The 21,380-nt window shown below is 49.6% G+C and overlaps 9 protein-coding genes across 9 annotated transcripts; 5 read left to right on the forward strand and 4 right to left on the reverse strand.

Annotated features, from left to right (window-relative positions):
* Positions 1–41: 41 nt before the first annotated feature.
* ASPBRDRAFT_202394 (ankyrin repeat domain-containing protein) lies at positions 42–1,177 on the reverse strand. The gene is made up of 2 exons (XM_067621634.1): positions 810–1,177; positions 42–755 (listed from the first exon to the last, which is right to left on the reverse strand). The coding sequence occupies exons 1-2, from the start codon at positions 1,124–1,126 to the stop codon at positions 200–202; spliced, it is 873 nt and encodes a 290-aa protein (XP_067484662.1). The 5' UTR covers positions 1,127–1,177; the 3' UTR covers positions 42–199.
* A 1,220-nt stretch (positions 1,178–2,397) lies between these two features.
* Positions 2,398–3,415, reverse strand: ASPBRDRAFT_60998 (uncharacterized protein; the record flags this gene model as incomplete). The annotated part of the gene is made up of 2 exons (XM_067628274.1): positions 2,398–3,297; positions 3,350–3,415. 2 exons carry the CDS (start codon positions 3,413–3,415, stop codon positions 2,398–2,400), a joined length of 966 nt encoding a protein of 321 aa, XP_067484663.1.
* A 2,275-nt stretch (positions 3,416–5,690) lies between these two features.
* On the forward strand, positions 5,691–6,419 carry ASPBRDRAFT_50307 (uncharacterized protein; the record flags this gene model as incomplete). Its single annotated transcript, XM_067626515.1, has 1 exon — positions 5,691–6,419. The coding sequence occupies one exon, from the start codon at positions 5,691–5,693 to the stop codon at positions 6,417–6,419; it is 729 nt and encodes a 242-aa protein (XP_067484664.1).
* Positions 6,420–6,904: 485 nt separating this feature from the next.
* ASPBRDRAFT_50308 (cytochrome P450) lies at positions 6,905–8,537 on the forward strand (the record flags this gene model as incomplete). Its single annotated transcript, XM_067626516.1, is given in 5 exon segments — positions 6,905–6,925; positions 6,945–7,011; positions 7,073–7,524; positions 7,584–7,827; positions 7,918–8,537. 5 exon segments carry the CDS (start codon positions 6,905–6,907, stop codon positions 8,535–8,537), a joined length of 1,404 nt encoding a protein of 467 aa, XP_067484665.1.
* A 647-nt stretch (positions 8,538–9,184) lies between these two features.
* On the forward strand, positions 9,185–10,951 carry ASPBRDRAFT_70828 (NAD-dependent epimerase/dehydratase family protein; the record flags this gene model as incomplete). Its single annotated transcript, XM_067629093.1, has 4 exons — positions 9,185–10,128; positions 10,198–10,386; positions 10,450–10,733; positions 10,810–10,951. Exons 1-4 carry the CDS (start codon positions 9,673–9,675, stop codon positions 10,949–10,951), a joined length of 1,071 nt encoding a protein of 356 aa, XP_067484666.1. The 5' UTR covers positions 9,185–9,672.
* A 1,849-nt stretch (positions 10,952–12,800) lies between these two features.
* On the forward strand, positions 12,801–14,489 carry ASPBRDRAFT_36642 (S66 peptidase family protein). The gene has a single exon (XM_067623549.1). It carries the CDS (start codon positions 13,149–13,151, stop codon positions 14,208–14,210), a length of 1,062 nt encoding a protein of 353 aa, XP_067484667.1. The 5' UTR covers positions 12,801–13,148; the 3' UTR covers positions 14,211–14,489.
* A 1,360-nt stretch (positions 14,490–15,849) lies between these two features.
* ASPBRDRAFT_25088 (Zn(II)2Cys6 transcription factor domain-containing protein) lies at positions 15,850–16,203 on the forward strand (the record flags this gene model as incomplete). Its single annotated transcript, XM_067622127.1, has 1 exon — positions 15,850–16,203. The coding sequence occupies one exon, from the start codon at positions 15,850–15,852 to the stop codon at positions 16,201–16,203; it is 354 nt and encodes a 117-aa protein (XP_067484668.1).
* A 696-nt stretch (positions 16,204–16,899) lies between these two features.
* On the reverse strand, positions 16,900–19,066 carry tpcD (trypacidin cluster transcriptional coactivator tpcD). Its single transcript, XM_067623551.1, has 3 exons — positions 18,451–19,066; positions 17,912–18,382; positions 16,900–17,827 (listed from the first exon to the last, which is right to left on the reverse strand). Exons 1-3 carry the CDS (start codon positions 18,670–18,672, stop codon positions 17,279–17,281), a joined length of 1,242 nt encoding a protein of 413 aa, XP_067484669.1. The 5' UTR covers positions 18,673–19,066; the 3' UTR covers positions 16,900–17,278.
* Positions 19,067–19,920: 854 nt separating this feature from the next.
* On the reverse strand, positions 19,921–21,172 carry ASPBRDRAFT_36648 (uncharacterized protein). The gene is made up of 2 exons (XM_067623552.1): positions 21,060–21,172; positions 19,921–21,005 (listed from the first exon to the last, which is right to left on the reverse strand). Exons 1-2 carry the CDS (start codon positions 21,085–21,087, stop codon positions 20,278–20,280), a joined length of 756 nt encoding a protein of 251 aa, XP_067484670.1. The 5' UTR covers positions 21,088–21,172; the 3' UTR covers positions 19,921–20,277.
* Between the last annotated feature and the right edge of the window lie 208 nt (positions 21,173–21,380).

Raw genomic sequence — 21,380 nt, forward strand, 5'->3', positions numbered from 1 at the left:
GAAACTTGGTACCCAAAAACTACTACGTTACAAGCTCAGGGCGAAGATGTTGCATGGTTGCAAGATAAAGATAATAAGAACTAAACACAGGGCTGTGCGAATGAGCAAGTGGAACTATTGATGAGTGGCTTCCTGTCTCTCATAGGTATGGAACCAACCCAGGGCCACCCTGTGATATCCTGAATCAGTTCGATTTCGGCTAGTCGGAACTAGCATCCTCAGCCTTGCTAGTGTCATCCACTCGCGACCATCTATGGAGAAGTTCCCATATTTCGTCCTCCTCCTCCAAAGCTGCTATACCGAGCGGCGTGCTACCTTGAGAGTCTTCCAAGCCGGGATTTGCACCATGTTCCAGCAGCCACCTCACGGCTGGCAAATTCCCTTGGTAACTGGCTGCATGAAGGGGGGTGCCGCCGAAATGTAGGAATGCTGGGTAGCCGAACTCATTCACATCGGCCCCACACTGCAGCAGGTGCTCCATGATTGGAATGGCCCGTTCACCTCTCCTACAAGCAGCATAATGCAAGACGTCATTATTGTGGATGTTGGCCCCGTAATCAAGCAGGAGGTCAATAATCTCTGGGCTACTTCGACGGGATGCCATGGCAAGAACTGCCCCTGAGCCTTTTGTAGGAGATTGATCGAGCTTCTCAAGGTCATCGAATGACTGGGCATTCGGGCACCCGAAGGTGGGGTCGGCACCTTGTTCAAGGCACCAGCGAAGCAGCCATGGATCGTTTTTGTTTACAATATATCTATTCTTTGGTTAGATCATGTAATCACCACAGGCAAGCAACATGGACACTCACACAAGAGGTACTATATTTAGAGGGTATAGCTGAGTCTGAAACGTGAGGCCGTGGTCTAGCAAGGCTTGAAGTGCCTCAGGCGAGTGTACTTCGTCCACGACGGTAGGAGACTGAGCGTTGGCGCCTGCATGCAGTAGATAACGCATAGTTTCGATGTGATCGCCCCGGGCAGCTTCCCTCAAGCCCATAGTCAAGAGTTCTGGGTCTAGGGCCGTAGCTCCCTCCTGATATTCCTTGTCTCGCGCCAAGTCACCGCGACGGCAGCTCTCCAAGAAGGGCTGATTAGCCTCTTCGAGCACCTGAAATGGAAGTGACATTGTCCGTTATGTAAGGGCAAAAAATGAGTATTGGGAGGATGGTGTGAGCAGGGAGAAAATGAGGCATTGGTGAGTTTGTTAAATCGAGCAGCCGCTGATGCAGGACCGGGCGGCGGTGGATGTTGCGGTGGAGCAGCTAGCCGTGGGGCTGTAACGGGTAGGACCATCGGCCTCTCGCCTTGGCGAGCGAGGGTCTGGGGTGATGTGGATAATCATGCTTCCAGGGGCCAAAGAACAATGTCTGCCATGCAGCCGATGGAGTGGCCTGCAATATGATGAAGGACCTTGTGGTTCACTTCCTCCTATCCTGCGCCCCAATGGGCATGAAAGCATGCTCTGGTAGGAACATGGCGGGTGGATCAGTAGGTGAAGCTTAAACAGAGGAAAGTAAGAATAGAGTTGACTATTAAATGATAACCTTGAGAGCATAACTCTAATGTTCTAACTTTGATTCAGAGTTGCAGCCTGCTCGCCAGGTGAGAAAAGCAATGGGGCAATAATAAGCAGAAAAAAAGCAAAAAAGCGGAGGAGAAGCAATTAATCACGCCAGCAAGGCAAGCACAAAATTACAAAATAAGCTCACCAGCGAGACAGATCAGGCAGCTAACCATGATTGTTTGTATGCTGCGGAAGTAGAGAAATTTTATTCATTGACCCCGACCACGGCCTGATTCCGAGTACCTGACCGGTCCAGCAACTGTGTGTAACGTCCTCTTTTTGATTGCGTGAAATGGCGATTTATACACAAATGCTCCTGGGCTTCTTTCCAGCTTTGCCATCACCATACATTGGTTTGCTATGGGGCTGTTCCAAGAAGCCGGTGAATATGCAACGACTCAGTCACTACCTCAATATCAGACTGAAGGCGAGAGCTTTGCGAGCAAAGGAGAAGTCAGCTTCCTGCAGATAGAGAATATTAGCAACGGCGAATAAAAGTGTCTAGTTCTGCACCTGCTGAGTAGACTATCTGTACGGGGTGAAAGTCGTCATTGATTGGTTCTCTCACACTACAAGCAACAAGCTAGATGCTAAAGTACAAGAGACACTTCATCAAACATACTGTCATTCTCTGCTTATACAACACAATGCCTATAGCTCAACCACATCAACAAAGAACCGCGCAAGTTACTACACTTATCCCATCACTCATGTTCTATTTCCTGTTACCTTCAATGTTGAATCCGTGGGAAGGACAGGAAATCGAGACAGCTCGGAAATTCAGGCTATATGTTCAGGACCATGGTACAACCTTGCGACACGGCATAGCAGGATTAGTACGCATTCACATCGTTCTCCTCATTTCTCTTGAGGCCACCGCCAGCAAGAGAGATGATGGCATCAGTAGGAATAGGCTCCTGACGGCGCCCAAGACCACCTCCGATCAGAGAACCCTGGGCGTGAGCAGGAATTGGCTCCTGGCGGCGTCCAAGCAGGCTGGCCAAGACTTCAGCGGGAACGTCCTCATCACCACGCTTCTTGAGGCCACCACCAGCAAGAGAGATGATAGCGTCGGTAGGAATAGGCTCCTGACGGCGCCCAAGCAGGCTTGCCAAGACTTCTGCAGGGACATCCTCATCACCACGCTTCTTGAGGCCACCACCAGCAAGAGAGATGATAGCGTCGGTAGGAATAGGCTCCTGGCGGCGCCCAAGCAGGCTCGCCAAAACCTCTGCTGGAACATCCTCATCACCACGTCGTCCAAGGCCACCTCCAAGCAGAGATGCCTGAGCAGCAGCAGGAAGAGGTTCCTGGCGACGCCCAAGCAGGCTGGCTAAGACTTCGGCGGGAACATCTTCATCACCACGCTTCTTGAGACCACCGCCAGCCAAGGAAATGATGGCATCAGTAGGAATAGGCTCCTGACGGCGTCCAAGGCCACCCCCAAGCAAAGATGCCTGAGCAGCAGCAGGAAGGGGTTCCTGGCGACGCCCAAGGCCGAGATCAAGCTGAATTTTCTTCTCTGCACTGGGGCCTTCGTTCTCAACATCATCACGTCGTCCAAGACCACCTCCAAGCAGAGACGCCTGAGCGGCAGCAGGAAGAGGCTCCTGGCGGCGGGCATACTGACTATCACTGACCTCATAGGGGCAGATCTCGGTATCAGTACACACGGGGCCGGGACCGGTAGGAATGTTCACGGAGCTTTCGTTGTCAACAGGCGTATTACCCGGCTAGTTTATCCATTAGTCACAGTACGGAATATAGCGGTTGGGAGGGGTTTACCTTGGCGATAGGAGCTGCCAGCGCGGAAGAGAAGAGGATGATAGCAGTGGTCAGAGTGGTCTTCATGATGGGCTGTTTGCTTTATAGATCCTTTTGTTCCTTTGTGAAAGAAAGTTGAGATTCTGGTGTAGTTGTGTCGTGGAAAAGATTCGATCGGGGAGATATTGTTCACATTATATATGTCGTGTCTGCTGAGATATTTCTTTTCCTGACTGCTCTCTGAAGGCAACTACCATGATGCTCAGGTTATCAAAATCTCACTGGAGTTGTGAGAGTGTGTATTCCAAATCAAGAGGCAAGTTGACGATCGGAGATTACCGCTTCTCAGGCAAGATGGTTTCTGTTGAGGTGATAGATAGCCCGAACTCCGCAGCATCCATAGAGAACGTAAGGCGCAAGAATCTACGGCCTTACCTATACGGTTACGTCTCTCTGATTCAGACAACCGAGGAATACCGAGATGATGCCATGGAGGGGAGGGGAAGTATGGGGCGTAAACCTCGGGCGGGGTTCGACATCAGAACGGCGATAGATCTGGGGGTTGTGGGATTCGTACTAATTGCAACATACAGCCAAATAAGCAAAATAGGCCAAGTAGAACTAACCAGGAAGATCATCCCGCCGTGCACCAACTTGCAAAAAGCATGGTTAGTGGAGACTAGACTGTGCGTGATCTTATACCCGCCGCGGAGAACTAGATGAGCTCACAAACTCACGATCCAAAGGTGATCATCGGGACCACTTTCAGCCCAGGAAAAAGCACTTTTGCGAGTGGAGACACAATGTGGTACACCATGTCCAGGCCAGTGCACTAGGTGCAGGCGCCAATCATGATACTGGTTTTCTTAAGAGGACCCACAAGATCATTCGACAGGAAGCTATTGACCAGATCTCGTGGATCAGTGGTACTGCGATATTATGGAACCTGAATTGCGGCTCCCATCCGACACCGTGCAGTGGACACGTATTCCATAGAGCATCCTCTTTATCTAGAGGGTCAATACCTCGCACAACTCGCATGATCATTTGGACTATCTTGTGTTTGTCATTGAATATCCCATATTTTACCTTTTCTTTGTCAGTAGGTGAAAGGCAGCATATGAACAGAAGCAAGTAGAAGCCTCTGGTAGGGCAGAGAGGCGTTGATCGTCTCTCGACAGAGTGGAGTCCACCTGCACCGCTTCACCGAAAAGCTTCTCAATATGAAAGATATCTTGGCCTTACACTAGAGCTAAAAGTGTTTACATGAACTCGCCATCATGCATGGTTGTTGTTGTTTACGGGAGTCGAGATGTCTATCCGCCCACCACACAGAATCTCGAAATAGGAAAGATCGACAACCAGACCAAATCCCGGTTCTTCGCCACAAACAACTAGCGCACTGTTAGTGATGAAGCAAGTGATAGTTCATGCATGCCCGGTGTAATAGTATACACCACCCCGCTCAATCTTATGACCGAGAACGAACAGCCACTGGTCTGTCCATATATCACCTGAATTGTGTCATGTCAAATCAATGAATGGCGAGAGACACGCCGCCTGTACCAGTTCACCATAATGAATATTCAACACTTGAAAGACATGGGAATTATCTACGATACCATATGTTATAGCTAGCCGTTGACATATCCTTGTGCCTTGGGCACCTAGAGTTGAAAATGCTGCAGGTAGCAATAGAAACGAGAGGATATGTGCTTGATAAATCAGGATTTCCGTCACAAAGCAGACTCCCGTCCACATTACTATTGCCGGTGTCTCTTTTACTCCGGTAAAAGACGCTAATTGTGACAGAATATACCAGTGTACTTGCTGGTCCTGCTCGGCGGCACTGGATATCGGCCTCCTACCCACCTCAACGGGACCACTGATGCGGCATCTCAACAGCAAAAGCAAAAGGCCCGGGCCAGCAGCTCAGTCGGAGTGCCCCGTATTGAGTATCACCGGTCCGTGAGAATGGAAATGTGGTGGACTTACTTCGCCCATTGCGGATTGAAGCTAATGCCGCCGCGATCTGAGAGGCAACCAATTCGTACTAACCGACAGGGATGTAGACAGTGCCCAATTACGGCGTCTGAACACTGGATAATTTCGTTTTTGAGTTATCAGGCGGTCCCACCACCAGACACTCCCAATATAGCGGATGCATGTATACGTCATGTACACTTCACTATGCTGGATCTGCAATGTCCCAATTTCATTCACTCCATAGTAATCGAAATATATATTATCGGCGAGAGACGCAAATCAGAGCAGCTGTGCTAGTCAAGGACTCACTTCAGATCTTCTTCTTCAGCCCGGCTATAACTCCTTCCATTGCTGCGATCTCCTAAATAATCACATGATGTACGAGCAAATTGCTCAGCGCTCGAGCTCAGAATCATTGCCAATCGTGAAGGATACGCCCAGGCAAAGGTTTGCCTATTTGAAGCTAGAAGGGATTTCGACTGTTATTCTCCTTCTTCTTGCCACCCTTGGGGTCATTGATCTCTGTTACCGAGCATACGCTAGCTTTCACACCACCAGTCACATCCACCTTCACCCGAAGACGCAAGCCAATTCTCGCATATCATGCAATTGCGGAGACACCATTGCCGAAGCCCTTTCGAATAACTGCAAATATGACTCTTTAGCTGCGGCGTGGCTTCCGCCAGCTTGTCGGAACGACGACCTCACCTCGGCATTTGAACAGGCGGGCTCTAATAATGATGGAAGCTGGCCTTACTTTGCAGATCTTAACATGACGCGACCGCTGTCATTAGAAGAGGTCTCGATGCTTCCTGATACCCGCACAGGAGGTGGCGAGGTGGGGAATGTCTTTTACACCACCCGCAGATGGCATTTGGTGCACTGTATTTATTACTGGAAAAAGCTGTTCCTGGCACAAGAGCTGGGAACAATAATCGAAAGAAGATATGACAGTTTGGGACACATTGAACACTGCCAGATGGCTGTCCTAAGCGGAGGAGATCTGGATGAGGTCACTACAGGAGCTGGAGTGGCGTTGCACTCGGATTGGATCAATGGGAAGCCGGACATGCAGGATAATCACCATGACCATCCTAATAAATAACATGTGCAGTACTATAAGCCAGATAGACCTCTAAATGCTTTATGTATGACATCAGGTCGCCGTATCCAATGTTCATTGGGCTGTGGTATTGCTGCTGACTGTGAACCCGCAATCTCATGGTGTCATTGTCTCAGGAAAATCGGTGCAGGGGTGGAAGTGGGGTTCTACTTGACAAAAATGTCTCTAATTATAACCTATCAGTTCAGCAGTTCATGTGGTCATACTTCAGTGGTCAACCTGCGGGGAGGCTGCTTTGTCTGTCCGATTCTGTCTGTGAGTAGGCCCACCGAAGGTATCGTGATATCACCCATAATACAATAGGAAGAAGCTGGTTTGACAGGATCTCTTCATGGAGCATCGAAGCAGAATGACGAGATCCCATGGATGTAAGAGACATACAAGAATATGAATTGGATGTTTACTTCAATTTGTCTTAATTCACATCTTCATATATGATCGAGCCCCCTATGTAAAGTACTAGCTATATGGGTGCTGCACGGGCTGAAGTAAGGATATGGCCCTCAGCCGGGGCTCTCACCAAAACGACGAGGTAACCTGCACACAAAAGACTATGAATGGCATGAGAAATACGGTACGTGATGTGAGTGTGTGCGTGTCAAAACCCAGACTAACCGGATCGAAACTTGAATTAGGCGACATCGTGCGCTTTGGGCCCAATTCCCTATCCTTCAAGACCTCGAAGGCTTTGAGCGATAGCTATGCAGTCAGGGCCAACGTCCAAAAGTCGGATGGTTACGCGTCGATCAGCCCAAGTCGATATACTTCTAATACTCTTACCGCAATTTCCAAGAACATCCACACCTTCAAGCGTCGCATCTTGACGCAGGCATTTCCCGACCAGAGTATCCAGGAGATGGAGGGCCGGATCCAAGAGAATATATCCAGCTTTCTGGACATTCTCATTTCGGGTACAGGATCAGAATCGGGGTGGAGCTCACCGAAGAATATTTCAGAAAAGTGTGACTGGCTAGCCTTCGACGTAATCACTGATTTGAGTTACGGCAATGACCTTGACATGTTGAACTCACCTCAAATGCGGTGGTTCCCATCTGTGATTCGCAAGATTTCCCAGCGGAGCCTGATAGTACGCTCCTCCAGTCCTCGACTGCCTAAAGCCCGTAGCATATCTAACAGGCGCCTTAGGGGCTTTTCCAACCTTGTTTTATAAAGTTCAGGCTTGATGTGGTTCTTTTGACGCAAAAGTACAGGGAAATAGTAGCTGTTGCAAGGTGGACACGGTCTCAGGCGGCAGCACGGCTGCAGCCTGGGAATAATAATGAGCAGAAAGACATCTTCGGTGCAATGATGAATGCAAAGGATAACAAGACTGCGTTGCAGTTCACTCGAAAAGATCTAGGTCTTGAGTCAATGCTGTTGCTCGTTGCAGGTACGTCAAACAATCTGTGCGGATAGGCTCCACCTACCAAAACCTCTGGCCTTCAGCCTCCCTTTATTTTATGATGCTGAGGTGTGCTAGGTTCCGATACCACAGCTACCGCTCTGTCTGCCACTTTGAACTATATTCTTCATGATACGAACACCCTGGCGCACCTGACAAGTATCATCCGAAGGACATTCCCAACGGAGTCCTCGATAACTGCAACTTCTGTCCTTTCGTCTCCGGATTGCTCGGTCCTCCACGCCTGTATCAATGAAGCCATGCGTCTGACTCCCCCGGCACCTAATCTTCTTCCCCGAACAGTCCTTTCCGGTGGCATGGAAGTCGATGGCATATATGTACCGGCTGGAACAATCGTCGGTGTATCTGCCTATACGATTCATCGCAATAGAACATATTTCAGCAACCCTGATGGATACGAGCCTGGAAGGTGGCTTGAAGGCAATGAGATGAGCCAACAGAAGATGCAAATGGCATTTGTTCCATTTAGTATGGAGCCAAGAAAGTGCGTGGCGTGGAGACTAGCTTGGGCGGAATTGAATTTAGCTATAGCAAGGGTCTTGTGGAGATATGACCTACGTCTTGCAGAAAGCGCACGCTGTTGCAAGGAGGGTTCGAAGTGCGAGTACAGCTTCAAGGCTGGAGTCACTACTGCGGTTGATGGGCCGATGATCGAGTTCAGGCCCAGAATCGTATGAGTGCGATCTGGCCTTGGCCGGAACAGATATTGATGAACATGACTTATGATACTATAGAGGTTTTGATGACGCTACATGCAATGTTATAAAAAAAGATGCGAATAGTGATATATACATATGGAAATGACCTTGTCTTTATGCCATTTATCATTTGTCTTTGATAGTGAGAATCGGATAGCCGCATGATCTATCTTGAATTGTGACAATGGTAACTTAGAGAATATAATAGACAGATATCTCATCTTAATAATCTATAATATTATAGACGATAACTTTTTATTTTCTAGATATCTACTAGCTAATACCATTGTTGGTTATTAGAGGGGGTAGATCACATAATAGCTGACATAAGGGTCACATGAGAAGTATGGGGGGTCATGGATCTCATACTTATGTGCCTTTAAGTTATGATGGGAGGCTCGTTCCTTGTCGAGACGAAAGATAGTCTGTTGAATAAGTCCTTGTATAATAACCAGATGATAGGGCAGAGTAGATTCTGAATTTTTGCATATCCACACAACACCATCTATGCGATAAACAGAAGCATTAAATCTACGATAGACGTAATGTAGTACACGAACAAACATCAGGCTCGATGCAATCATGACGCGTACCAGCATTGTGATTAGAAATGAGGGATTGTGATTCGAAATCGAGAATCAGGATTAGAAATCAGGAATTGTGATTAGAAAGGAGCACTAGAAGCAGGGTCAGAAGTTTCTGAACATGTTGTCAATCAACACTCCCTCCAGTACTTGGACTCGGTGAACGGTGGTAAAAGTGTCCATCTCTGACGAACCAAGAGAACTAGTCCGGAGTTGGCAGGCGGCCCGATAACTCTTTTGGAACAAGGGGACGCTTGATTCGGGTGGATTACTTCTTATGGCATCAGTCAATCCACTTCGATGTACTACTCTGCCAATGGGAATGTTTGGAGCGGGAGGAGCGGAGGGTCAATCTTCTCCACTGATTATGACATAGTCGTCCAGCTTAACTAGTTATAACTAAGTTAGTTACTGACTATTGAACACCTGGGATTTGGACATGGGCTGCTTTCCCTTGTAATTGCAATTCATCAATTTCACTGAATCGCACTCTGCCCACTCTCCTATTCAACTCAACGGACCAGACCACAATGACTCACAACATCCTCATCACTGGCGGCTCTGGCTACCTGGGTGGTACCATGCTGGCCCGTTGGAAAACCGCCAATCTGCCCGCGTACGGCCAGCTGTATGCACTGGTACGCTCCCCGGACCAAGCTGAGGCAGTCAAGGCGTACGGGGCCGAGCCTCTGTTCCTGAACCTCGATGCCCGCGACGAGGTACTCCAGGCGCTGTGTGACCGGGCGATCACCATCGTCTACTACCTCATTGACGTGTACAAGGGCGACCGCCAGATCAATCTTCTGGAGGGCCTCGCCCAAGTCAAGAAGAAGACCGGCCACGAGGTACACTTCCTGCACACGGGCGGTGCGAAACAGTTTAGCAGTCACGTCGGCATGCCCACCGACCGCAACATCTCCGACCTAGATCCCGCGCTGTATAGCCTGCAGCGCAGCGCGCATGGTCCCCATCAGTTCTTGAGTGATGTGAGTCACAACCCATGTAGACCATGTGTGTATGTGTATGTGTGTGTGTGTACTGATTGCCAGAGCTAGTCGGTCAAGGTGAATTGTGACATTATAGATACTGCAGAGGAGCTTGGGGTGCACAGCTATATCTTTGTTCCATGTGCGGTGTTTGGAAAGGGCGAGGGCTTCGGTAATCAGGTTTCCATTCAAGATGCCACAATCGTTCAGGCAGCGCAGAAGCTTCGGCAGGTCTACAAAGTTGATTCAGGCAGTCCGGTCAGTATGATGATTCTCATTTACATAGTACAAGAAGTACCGTGTGCTGAATCTTATGTATAGGTATGGCCCGTTTGCCATGTGGCCGACACCGCAGAGCTCTATCTCCAGCTCCTGCGGAAGATGCTTCTTGGGGAGAAGATTGGATCCGGCAAGAACGGATACTACCTCGCCTCATCTGGTTTGCTTGCCTGGGACCAGATATACAGCGCCATCTCTGCAGCACTTGCAAGGCGCAACATTGTCGACTCGGATGCGGTTCAAGATGCGAGGGAAGGGACATTGGATCAAATGGGCCAGGCACTAGATGTAGAGCCTTCATCCGTGCCTGTGCTCCTTGGCGGAAAGTAAGGAAAAAACCAAATCCACCTGATGATGAAGATATTGCAGTGAACAAGAGCTAATGCATTGAGAAACCAATAGGTGCACATTCGTATCCGAGCACGGAAAACAGATTGGTTGGGTTCCGCAGTATGCGCCGGAAGAGTTTGTGAGATGTATGGATGAAGAAGTCGAGCGCATCCTCGACGACCTGGCCACTAATGCCCGGGCCAGTATTCGGTAGTGACCTGGCTCCTCCGGAAGCATCCCTTCGCTGGTGAGCCAAACTCATTATTCAATATGTTGGCAAGGCGCTGGCAGAGGGCAGTTGTTAAGTATCTTGTCGAAGCTCTGGTTACGGTGTAAACATGTCAGACTCAGTGCATAAGATACCATATATCTAAGTAGTAGATGCTCCTCTGTACCTCAGTGGATGGAAACAGCGCCATCGTAATTCCACATTAGACTGAGAGGTTACCCAGGGTACACTGTTCGTGTAAATTCTGCGCAATTAGTGATTACAGCGGGGGGGCCAGGAATGCTACCTTTTTATTATTATTCATTATTACAGAACGCTTACACTTGCGTCAAATAGACTAGGCGCCCCGGTCTTGAGTGTAGAGCTCTCTGGTCCGGATATCATTGTCCCGGACGGGAAACACACTGCATCATTGTATGTTCGCTACCATGGCGGCCCCACCGACCGCCAGATAATATTCCGTACCCAGGTATTCTGGCAGTTGGTTCGCTCCTATCGTTTAGAGGGTGATTTATGGGAGCTTCAGGAGGACCCCTGCGGATGTTCCGGGCTTTTGTAGGATGATCCTACTATCACGGTGAACGTGGCGGAGGACGAGAGCTTTGTTCCCCTGAACCGGGAGAATGCTGGACCTCCTCATGGATGATCCTAGAGGATATTTATGGTTGGAAAGTAGGAGATACATGGCGATATCGCTTCAAGGGTAGTGCAATCGACTGGTGGGATTACGGGGGAGTGAACGAACACGTTGACACAACTGTCAAGATACCACCGCATCCCTGGGGGAAGGTGACAGATCCAGCGGACAATGGGGGTCGACCTCAACTCGTGATACCGGCGTCGAATGCGATTGAATTTTGTATTGTAGAGAAGGAACAGTTCTGGAATGCCGGTAATAACCTAGGATGAGTCAGAATTGGATTATAAGCATAGTGAAAGAAAACTGGCAGCATAAAGAGAGATAACAATGTTTCGAATAAGGGAAAATTGCGGTTCACAATTCTCACAGTATAGCGTGCAGTCTGCCCCTACTACCAGGGAACGAAGAATGTAGGGTCGAAAGACCGAGTGGACGTTTCCCTGAACGTCACTTGAGACTTGATATTGCAATTGTTAACACATATTAGCGAGCTAATCAAAGAAGGTTAGTGCAGCTTGTGGTCCTGGGGACTACATATTCTGAGAAGGAAAGTGTGCTTGTTAGTAGGGTTACATCGTGCCGTACGCTCGATTGGCAGAGTCTCTATTGGTCCTAATTGGTGGAAGCAGGAATTTGTTTGTCTTTGTTCGAATCGCCGCCCCGCACGCCATGCGCACTTAGTGGATGTCGCCCCGGGGAAAAGAATAGAATGCATGTATTCTTACATGTCTTAAATGTGCGCCATTGTCATCTCGGTTGCAAGTAGGTAGCTGGCTAGTCTCCAATCAAAGGGCGAGGCTCTGTGCTTAGCAGCTTAGTAGTGGTACGCCAAGGAACGCCACGAAACCTCCGTTGACTCTATCACGCAATCTACAGCCTTGTTGAATTAATGAAGCCACGTACTCCATGACACGTATAACTCGCTGTTATGGCTTGGTGTTGTCTGATATTTTCAGCCATAGGTGCGACAGTGGGCCCTGCGACTGATCAAGGGTTCAGGTAACGAAGCAGAAAAAGACCTCTCTTTGATCCGCATGTCCGCAACTGGAGGTATTATTCATCCAGAGTGCAGGCAGCTGCATTGACCGGATTTCGGGTAAATTCGAGCCAGATAAGCTGTGGTAAGGCGATTGGACTGTAGTAGTGCTACTATGTACTAAGTATATTAGGGGATGCACGGACGTCAGTCGGGCGGGAACACTGCGACCAATGAAGATCGGAGGATCACCCAGAGATAATGACTAATTGAGGGGTAATTGGGAATGTGGTGGTCTGCATTTAACTGGATCAACCAACGGCTTCTGCCAACTCAAGTCTTAAAGGGTGGACATATGGCGATACTCTAGATACTTATTAAACCAACCTACGGCAGATCCACACGCGGGAGATCTCTGCCATAGTTAATCCAGCTCCACACGCCGCTCGATCGACCGGAAACCAGCGGCTTGTCATGCCGACGAGTGGCGCGAGACATCTTGGCAGATCGACATTGATTTTCTTCTCACACAGTAATCGCTAATCGCTAAACACTCAACGGCTTCAATGGACACAATCGTTCCGAAAGCCTTGAAGAGGGGAGATAAAATCGCGTTTATATCGCCCTCCGCACGCCTCAATGGCATCCTACCTACACCCCTCGAGCGGGGGAAAGCCTGTCTGGAGTCCCTAGGGTTCCGCGTGCAGATCATCTTCTCTAGCCAAGCAACCGCCACGATCGCCGAGTCTATCCGCATTCGATGCGAGGAGATCCATGCCGCATTCCGGGATAGCACGATTGCCGCCATTATTTGCACGATTGGCGGCGCGCATGCGAATGAACTGCTCCCTTTCCTCGATTACTCTCTGATTCGATCGAATCCAAAGATCTTCGTCGGCTACAGTGACACTACCTTCCTGCATTATGCGATTCAATCTCGGACCGGCTTGCGCACGTTCTACGGACCCAGTGTTCTTACCGACTTTTCGGATTTTCCTAAGCCGTTACAGTTCACAATCGACCACTTCGTCCATGTACTGACTAATGCGGGGACGTCAGTGGGTCCACTGCCTCGGTCGTCTCTCTGCTCGAAAGAGCATAGCGACTTCTTTTTCAGCAAGGAGATGTCCGACAAACCACGCGAACTCGTTGATGCACCGGCGTGGAGATGGCTGCGGGGAGGTCGAGCCACTGGATATTTATATGGGGGCACTGTGCCTTGTGTCGTGCGTCTTCAGGGAACTCCCTACGCGCCCGCCACGTGGAAGGACAAGATTCTCTTTCTTGAGTCTGCGATGGGCGACAACATGCAACTGCCGTATTCCGTGTCCCGGTTTCGGAATAACCTTGTCGATCTTGCTCTGTCTGGCATATTGCATGAGATTCGCGGATTAGTTGTTGGGCGAGGATACAAATACGATACTCATATGCAGGATGAGCTTGCCAGTGTGATCGAGGAAGTCTTTGATGTAATTGTTGGTCGCAGTCGTGAGGAGCCGCTGCCGATTTTGATGAACGTCGACTTTGGCCACACGAGCCCGTTCCTGACTTTGCCCATCAACACGCTCGTCAGATTAGACGGCGATCTCGATGAGTTTAGCGTTCTGGAACCTGGAGTGCGGGCCTGATGAATAGAGAACTTCTGGGATACGTAATATAGTTAGACGCGAAAATACGAATACGGCCCGCGGTGCTGTTATAGTAAAAGCTCAGACAATAAAGCTACTCGCTGAATAGAGTAAGGGTTGATTGGTAAGTAACAAGTGTTTTCATGGAATAATGGACTTCAGGTTCCGCGATTGGGCGAGTATGTAGGGCCGCAAGGCAGCTAGAGCAGGTAGGACCGTTAGATACTGTCTACTTGCGTGGTGTTACCCCTATTTTGAAGGGTCCACATTTAAGAATGTCATTATACTGTAGATAATACTATTTGTCTAATCCATTTCTTGAATGTGGATATCGTGCTTAATCCCGCGGACACTGCCACCTTCGTTGGGCGGGCGCTAACCCTCTACGGCCTCGCTTAAGTACTTTTGTGTATGAAATATATCTTGGACACGCATTGTGTCTGTTAGTCCCTGGCGCTCTCCAGGAAGAGTTACATTGTATTCCTACTTATCTTACTGCTCCGTCCAGATTGGGTAACGAGTCCCGTTTTTTTTCGTTGGCTACAGTTATCTCCATTGGCCCAGAACACGACGGATAAGGCCATGTCAGCCGATGGGGTGAGGCTACACAGTAGGTATAATTTCATGTCCTAGTAGGGCTAGACGGACGGTGCATAGAAAATGCAGAGATTGCGTTTTCGACCACTAGGTAGGCTTCTAAGGCCTTGCTAAACCTATGTAGGATTGACCCATGGGGGTGGTGAGTAGTAGGGAAGTAGATAGTTGTTGGGTTGGTAGTCGTTTGTAGTTGGGAAGTGATTTGCATTTGACCCACGAGGCTAAGAGTGGAGCGAATCTTTGGAAGCGAAGGAGGATGACAGATTGATCGACATTTCCTGATGTTTTGGATGGTATTGGGACTTACCCGTAACGCGGCTGACCCCGAATACCACCGACGCTACAGAAACATTTCCAGCCTTCCCTGCATCCCCTTCCCTTCAATCAACCATCCCATCCAAACGAGGCTGAATTCATCTGATCTCATTTGCCCATATACATACTGGTCCAGACTGTATTAGTTCCCTCTGACAGTTATATGTCCTTCATAGAAGCATAATCCATGTTCCATTGTGGCAATGACAAATTGGGGAATGCGAGTAGATATATTCTTCACCCTCCTATGATCTACGTTATTGTCAAGAGAGTCAGTTTGAAAGTGTTGTGTAAAACTATCTCTGCGATCTCCCATATGAAACTTCCGAGACTCTCAGCCGCTACGTAGTTCCTTCCTCTGTTTACCCGTGGCTGCAGATGGGTCTTGCTTACACAGTGCTCAATTACACTAAAATGAAGCAACCCCGCCCTTCCCCTCTCCTTGACTCGATCGGATGGCTATTGCATGAGACAGAAATTTGACCGAACTGATCCCAATCAAGTTAAAGTCATTCGTGCACGCGTGGGGGCTTCTCCTAGGAGTCTACTCAGGTTATTGATGGGGTTCCGTGCTGACATCCACGTAATATGATTGTGAGATGTAGGGTCGCAAAACAACCTCTGAGCGGTCGAAGGATCTTTACTATGCATACCCATGCATCACTTGAACCTGTGGATTCCGGAGAAATCGACGAGGCTGAGGCTGGCGTATTTACCACCGTCCACGATGCACCTCGAGGAGAATCATGCAGGGGGAAATTCATCAATTCTCTCTAATTTTGTCTCAGTCACTATGGGATCTACAACAACCCCGGTTCTAGGCCGTCCCAAGCTCCGGGATAGCTGCAATGCCTGTTCAGCATCCAAATTCAAATACAATCGGGACAAGCCGATCTGTGCTCGCTGTGCCAAACGGGGTCTGGCTTGCGAGTATCTGGTCACTCGACGCGCAGGCCGCAAGCACGACAAATCTCACTCACGCAGCAATACTACATCCAGCGACCTGCCCCTGTTCGCCCCTGATTGGTCAGTCGTCGGGACGCCTATCCCTACTAGTACTACTAGTAGTGCAGTGGATTAGTTCCCTCAGTTGCACTCTCACTCAAACTCGGAGCAGCTGACCAGCTTAGCTGTTAAGTTTAGCACATTTCTAGGCTCACTAGTTTCCTTCCACCCGCTTGACTTCTCTGATTAACTCCTAGTCTTATCTAAATAATCCTCGTTTGCAGCCTACGTTGACGGCCCTTCTCTTCCTGGGGAGGAGCTCTCTTCCCTGCTGAATGATCGTGTACCAACGACTCATCCATGCACAGGGAATTCGTCAAATGATGAAGCAGCTCGAGATCAATCATCCTGTAGCTGTTTCGCCCAAGCACTGGACCTGTTTTCCCAGTTGCTTTCCCATGGCTGTGCAACCTGCACGCGATATCACTGCCCGTCCGGTTCTCAGTCTGGAGACCAAGCCCTTACAACAGATTCTATTATAACTACCAATGCCTGAACGGTCGATGCGATCATCCACATTGTGCACTGCCTGTGTGCCCATGACAGCTTCCTGTTTGTACTCATCTTCCTGATTGCCTTCAAGGTCCTAGACCTCTATGCGGCTGCTGCTCGAGAGCTACCTCCGGATCCAACGGATCCAAAAGGTGATGATGTTGCTGCCGCGGAGCCACTTACAGAGGATTCCACTGGCCTAAGGGCACAATCAGTACTCAGTGAGCTGCACCGCATGCAGAAACTCATCCATTCGCTCTCTACAAAGCTGAACGCTACGAACCCGAGGAGAGAACTGGGAATTATCTAGTCTCGTCGACAGTCCTGCATCAATATGAGCGTGACCTACGACAGCAGCTTCGGGCGCTGTCCTTGGAGATTGTCAATATTCTGCGGAGGTGATCTCGCTCGCCTGTCACTATGGGAGATGGTATTGCCATGGATTTCAGAATACCCGCGTCTAGCCCTGAGTGATAAGTCGCTCCAAATAGAAACCTCGCAGATAGTTCTTCATTCGTCTCGAGTGGTCCCTTCACTAGTAGTCGTACGGATAACCTCCGACCCAACAGCTATAGGATAGCGTAGTTCTAATATGTCAGGGATGACGGCATCCACCGGGAGGGATGAGTGTAATAACTTGATTGTGATAGGAAATGAAACTATGGATCCCTCTCATACGCATGATATCGAATCTCCAACAAAACACCTGCCGTGTGAGCGGCCACCATCCGCCGTACCACCCCCATACGTCCCGTCCCGTCCCCGATGCTGTTAACGATCTGTATCAGCTCGGTCATCTCCATATCCCGCTCATTAGCGAGCTGCAGAAGCGATAGGTCGTGCAGCCGCGCCACGCGCTCCCCGGCCGAGGCACTCGCCGAGCCATGGACGCACACCAAATGGGCCGTGAGCAGCAAGATCGCGGGACGTCTGGCGCCCCGGGCTACGGATAGATGAGCGCGCAGCTCCGATTCCATCTGTTCGCGGATGGCGGTGATGGGGAGGGTGGGCGAGGGAGACGGCAGTCCTATGACGTAGACGTCTGCGTCGGCGACATCTTGTACTGTGCCCGTGGCTCGTTTCCGGGGAGTTATGCGCGGACAGATTCCATCAGTGTCGACGTCTCCGGGGGTCTGCACGATGAGACGGAGGAGGGTGGGATATCGATCAGCTAGGCTGCGGATAACAGCGATGGCGTGTGTGCCAGACTAAACCCGTCAGCCTCTGTGTATACACTCTGTAGATTCAATATCTAGATCACAATAGAGATAGAGATATATGTATATATATACCGTGACAACCGTTGCCCCTCCCAACCCTAGCCAGTCAAACTGATCCAGCGGCTCCAGTATATTCCCGTCCGTGTGACCCAATCCATACTGCAGGTACGCGGACCACTGTCGCTGAAGCTTAGGCAGCTGCGCATGGGCCGTAGGCATCGGCAAAGGAGTCGAGACGGGGTCCCGACTCGTGGCGGGCATCTGCAGTGCGGCAGGGGCGGCAGTCTCTGCGAGAAACATGGCGGCGTCGAGATACGATGGACGTGTCACGAAGGATGCTGAAAGGGCGCTGTGCGCGACGTGGCCTGGTTCCGGCTCGCGGAGGAATCCCGTCGCCGCCATCATGCGGACGACTCGACGCAGATGCGACTCCGGGATCCCAGCTAGTTCGGCCACGTCTTGGAAGGGGACGCTGTCGGACAGGGGAATGCAGGCGAGGACTTGGAATTCGCCGAGCCAGTGGAGACAGGCGAGGTATTGGTTCTGCTGACTTGGTCAAAATTGAAGGAACGAGTCGATGATGAAGAGAAGGTATGGCCGAACCAACCGACCTGCGTCGCCAGCTGCTGGAGAAAGTCCTGCGGTTCACTGAGAAGGATCTGAATCTGGGTGAGGTGGGAGAGAATCAGTCGTCGCGCCTGTTGGACATCCGGGGATGCTTCGGCCCGGGGGAAAGGCTCGGCATGGTGCATGCGACAGTAGGTCGTGAGCGTTTGGGCTCCGTCGAAGACCTGACGGGCATATGCCTCGAGTTTGTCGATTGAACTTTGCATTCTGATCACCTTTTTAGTCGTTATTTGATTTCCTGTTCGCTGCGTAGAAAGGGCGTTGTTGAGGAGGATTCGGAGTAAGGGAGCCACCGAAATTTGAGTATTTATTTTGGCGCCGACTGTTCAATTTCGAAGAACGACATGACCTCCAAGACGTGAGGAGATATAGGGAGTTGAGATCAGCTCAGACCCCGGCTGGGGGTTCTCATAAATAAGGAAGAAGCCTTGTCGGCCATTAGTTCAATGCAGATGTAGATTGGAGCCTACTCTGGTTGACCCCAGTGGTTAGTACGGGGGAGCGGTGCAGGGATTCAAAGCCTCCAAGTAGCGAGTCTCTCAGTCAGTACTAGTTGCTTACAGTCATATGACGATGCTGAAGTCCCTAATTATATAATTATTCATTGCCGTACACCCCTGTACCTCTGTCTCTAAATCGAAGAATAAAAGCGCATTGATCGTGATAATTATATCAATATCAATAAAGTCATATTAGATGATCAACGACATGAGGTTATCCCAGATGCCTATAATACTATATTAGAAGTATATTTGGATAGATTATTAGAAAGTATAAAACCTGAAGATGGCCTTATCTAGAAATTATGAATAATAAATATATAACTAGCGGGATTAAAAGGATTTCAATCCCTGCACCCTCCACAACCACTTGGGGCAACCCGAGTAACTAACCAGACCTTTTCATGAATTACCAATATCACTTGTTACGTACCCCGGGGTGGCATGCAGGCATTGTAATTGATGGTATGCCGCCGTATGAAAAAAGGGGCCGCTTACCCGCCGATCGACGAGGGTCCCCTTGTCAATCACCATCCATTCACTACTGTCCACTGCCACTTCGAGCAGGCTCTGCGTCAGAAAGCAAACAAACCAGGCGTGGTGTGCATGCAAGAACTGTCGAATCATCTGACGTGCCATTCAGCCGAACGTTTGCTTTGGCCAAGGCACCCGTTGTTTGCCCACTGTTGGAACAGGCTAGGCCCGCTGCAAAAGGGCAGTGCTTGTCCACTTGACGGTCCGAGCCCTCCTGCTCTAGCGAAGGCTTGCCCCATCTTGTCGAAGCGACCATGTGTCCCTTTGCTCTCGCATTCTCTCTTCCTTCCTTCCCCGTGTGGGATTTAAAACGCACAAGGACTACATTGCTGTATTGATACTACTAGAACCCTTCATTAATAGTTAACTGTCAACTCTACGTGCTAACCTCGAGTCTCATATGGCCTTTCCTTCAATTTTCTTAAGTGTGGAATTCAAATTAATTGCCGCATATATATGAGATATCCGTGAGATGGTGTCAATTCCGCTAAGTAAACATTCAACGTGTACATGGCTTATAAACTACTGTCACATACATCGATGGATCGATAGACAGCAGCCAGTTCCCCACTACACTGTATACTGTTAAATGATATGTGAAAACAAACTCCGTAGAAGATTGTAATACCCTGACGAGTAATTCAATAACGACGACCCCTGACATCGAACACAGGTATACTCGGAGGATTAGGTAGATACACATCCCATGGCATTCTACATTGACCATGACACAAGCGTTGATTTACCTCCTTATGAAAACTTCTTCAAGTTTCAAAGTTACCAAGGAAAACTACCATCTTTATGAATCACCTTCCCAACCTCGGCATCCCTCTGCCCCCGTAGGATACTCAGTATCGTATTTCCGGGGATCATTGGATCACTGGCATGCCCCCAGCCACTGCGTTCCTCCTCACTCGTTCCACGTAGATTCGACCGTACGAAGCCCGGACAAAATGCAAAGATCTTGAGCGGGGTATCGAGAGACGCTGCCCAGTCCTGCACCATGATCATATTCAGGGCGGATTTACTCGCGCGATAGGCCTCCCCATTCGACGGACCATGGAACACCCTGGACGTGGGATCGGACGCCAGGGTCAACGATCCGACCCCGCTAGTCACATAGATCGTGTAGGGGTTCGGCGACCGCAGCAGAAGGGACCGGAAGGTGGCCGAGACGACGGCGGGGCCAATGACATTGGTATACATGCAGAGTTGGAGCCGGGTCTTGATGTCGGGGTGTCGACTCGCCACGCCGGCGTTGTTCACCAGCGCATCGAGCTGTCCGAACCGCTGGTGTACGCTGGCCGCGGCTGCCTGGATGGACGTCTGGTCCGTCACGTCCAGTTGCACAGTCGATATATTTTCCGTCGGGATCCCCTCTTGCTTTATTTCCTCTAGCGCCTGCGTGCCCTTTTCCAGGGACCGGCAGGCGAGAATCACATGGAATCCTTCAGCGGCCTGCGCGAGTACCTTGGCTGTGGCGAGGCCGACACCGGAATTGGCTCCTATTCAATCATGTTATCAAGCAGTAGAGTAATGCGAGGCTGGGACAATCCTACCGGTTATTAGAACAACCCGTGGAGACATGGGGGATTACGTGATAAGAAAACAAAATTAAAAAGAAAGTCTCGATTTAATGGAGCTTGATGAAGAAAAAGGAAAGGAAAAAAGAGGGGGTTTGCAGAGAGATAAGTAACATTCCTAATGAGGGGAAGACATATCATCGGACCCCGGTAATAATGTCATGGGAATACGAGCATAAGCTCAATGCTCATACATGATTGGCCCAGCCTATTAGCCATGTGAATGCGCCTGTGTTTTAATCGTTGGTCAAATTTTCTTAATTTTAATTACCTGGCAAGATCTTGCCGACAGTACCT

Source organism: Aspergillus brasiliensis (assembly GCF_001889945.1).
Source record: "Aspergillus brasiliensis CBS 101740 unplaced genomic scaffold ASPBRscaffold_1, whole genome shotgun sequence".
NCBI lineage: Eukaryota > Fungi > Ascomycota > Eurotiomycetes > Eurotiales > Aspergillaceae > Aspergillus > Aspergillus brasiliensis.

What these genes read in the sequence shown, in the direction of transcription:
- ASPBRDRAFT_36648 (XM_067623552.1), bottom strand. Translation starts at nt 21,087, where the DNA reads ATGTCTCCACGGGTTGTTCTAATAACCG. An exon ending in ACGGGTTGTTCTAATAACCG is followed by an intron (nt 21,006 to 21,059) that starts GTAGGATTGTCC and finishes ATGATTGAATAG; the next exon opens with GAGCCAATTCCGGTGTCGGC.
- ASPBRDRAFT_202394 (XM_067621634.1), bottom strand. Translation starts at nt 1,126, where the DNA reads ATGTCACTTCCATTTCAGGTGCTCGAAGAGGCTAATCAGCCCTTCTTG. An exon ending in CTAAATATAGTACCTCTTGT is followed by an intron (nt 756 to 809) that starts GTGAGTGTCCAT and finishes ACCAAAGAATAG; the next exon opens with ATATATTGTAAACAAAAACG.
- tpcD (XM_067623551.1), bottom strand. Translation starts at nt 18,672, where the DNA reads ATGCAAAGTTCAATCGACAAACTCGAGGCATATGCCCGTCAGGTCTTC. An exon ending in TCCAGCAGCTGGCGACGCAG is followed by an intron (nt 18,383 to 18,450) that starts GTCGGTTGGTTC and finishes CCAAGTCAGCAG; the next exon opens with AACCAATACCTCGCCTGTCT. An exon ending in GAGGGGCAACGGTTGTCACG is followed by an intron (nt 17,828 to 17,911) that starts GTATATATATAC and finishes TGACGGGTTTAG; the next exon opens with TCTGGCACACACGCCATCGC.
- ASPBRDRAFT_36642 (XM_067623549.1), top strand. Translation starts at nt 13,149, where the DNA reads ATGGACACAATCGTTCCGAAAGCCTTGAAGAGGGGAGATAAAATCGCG.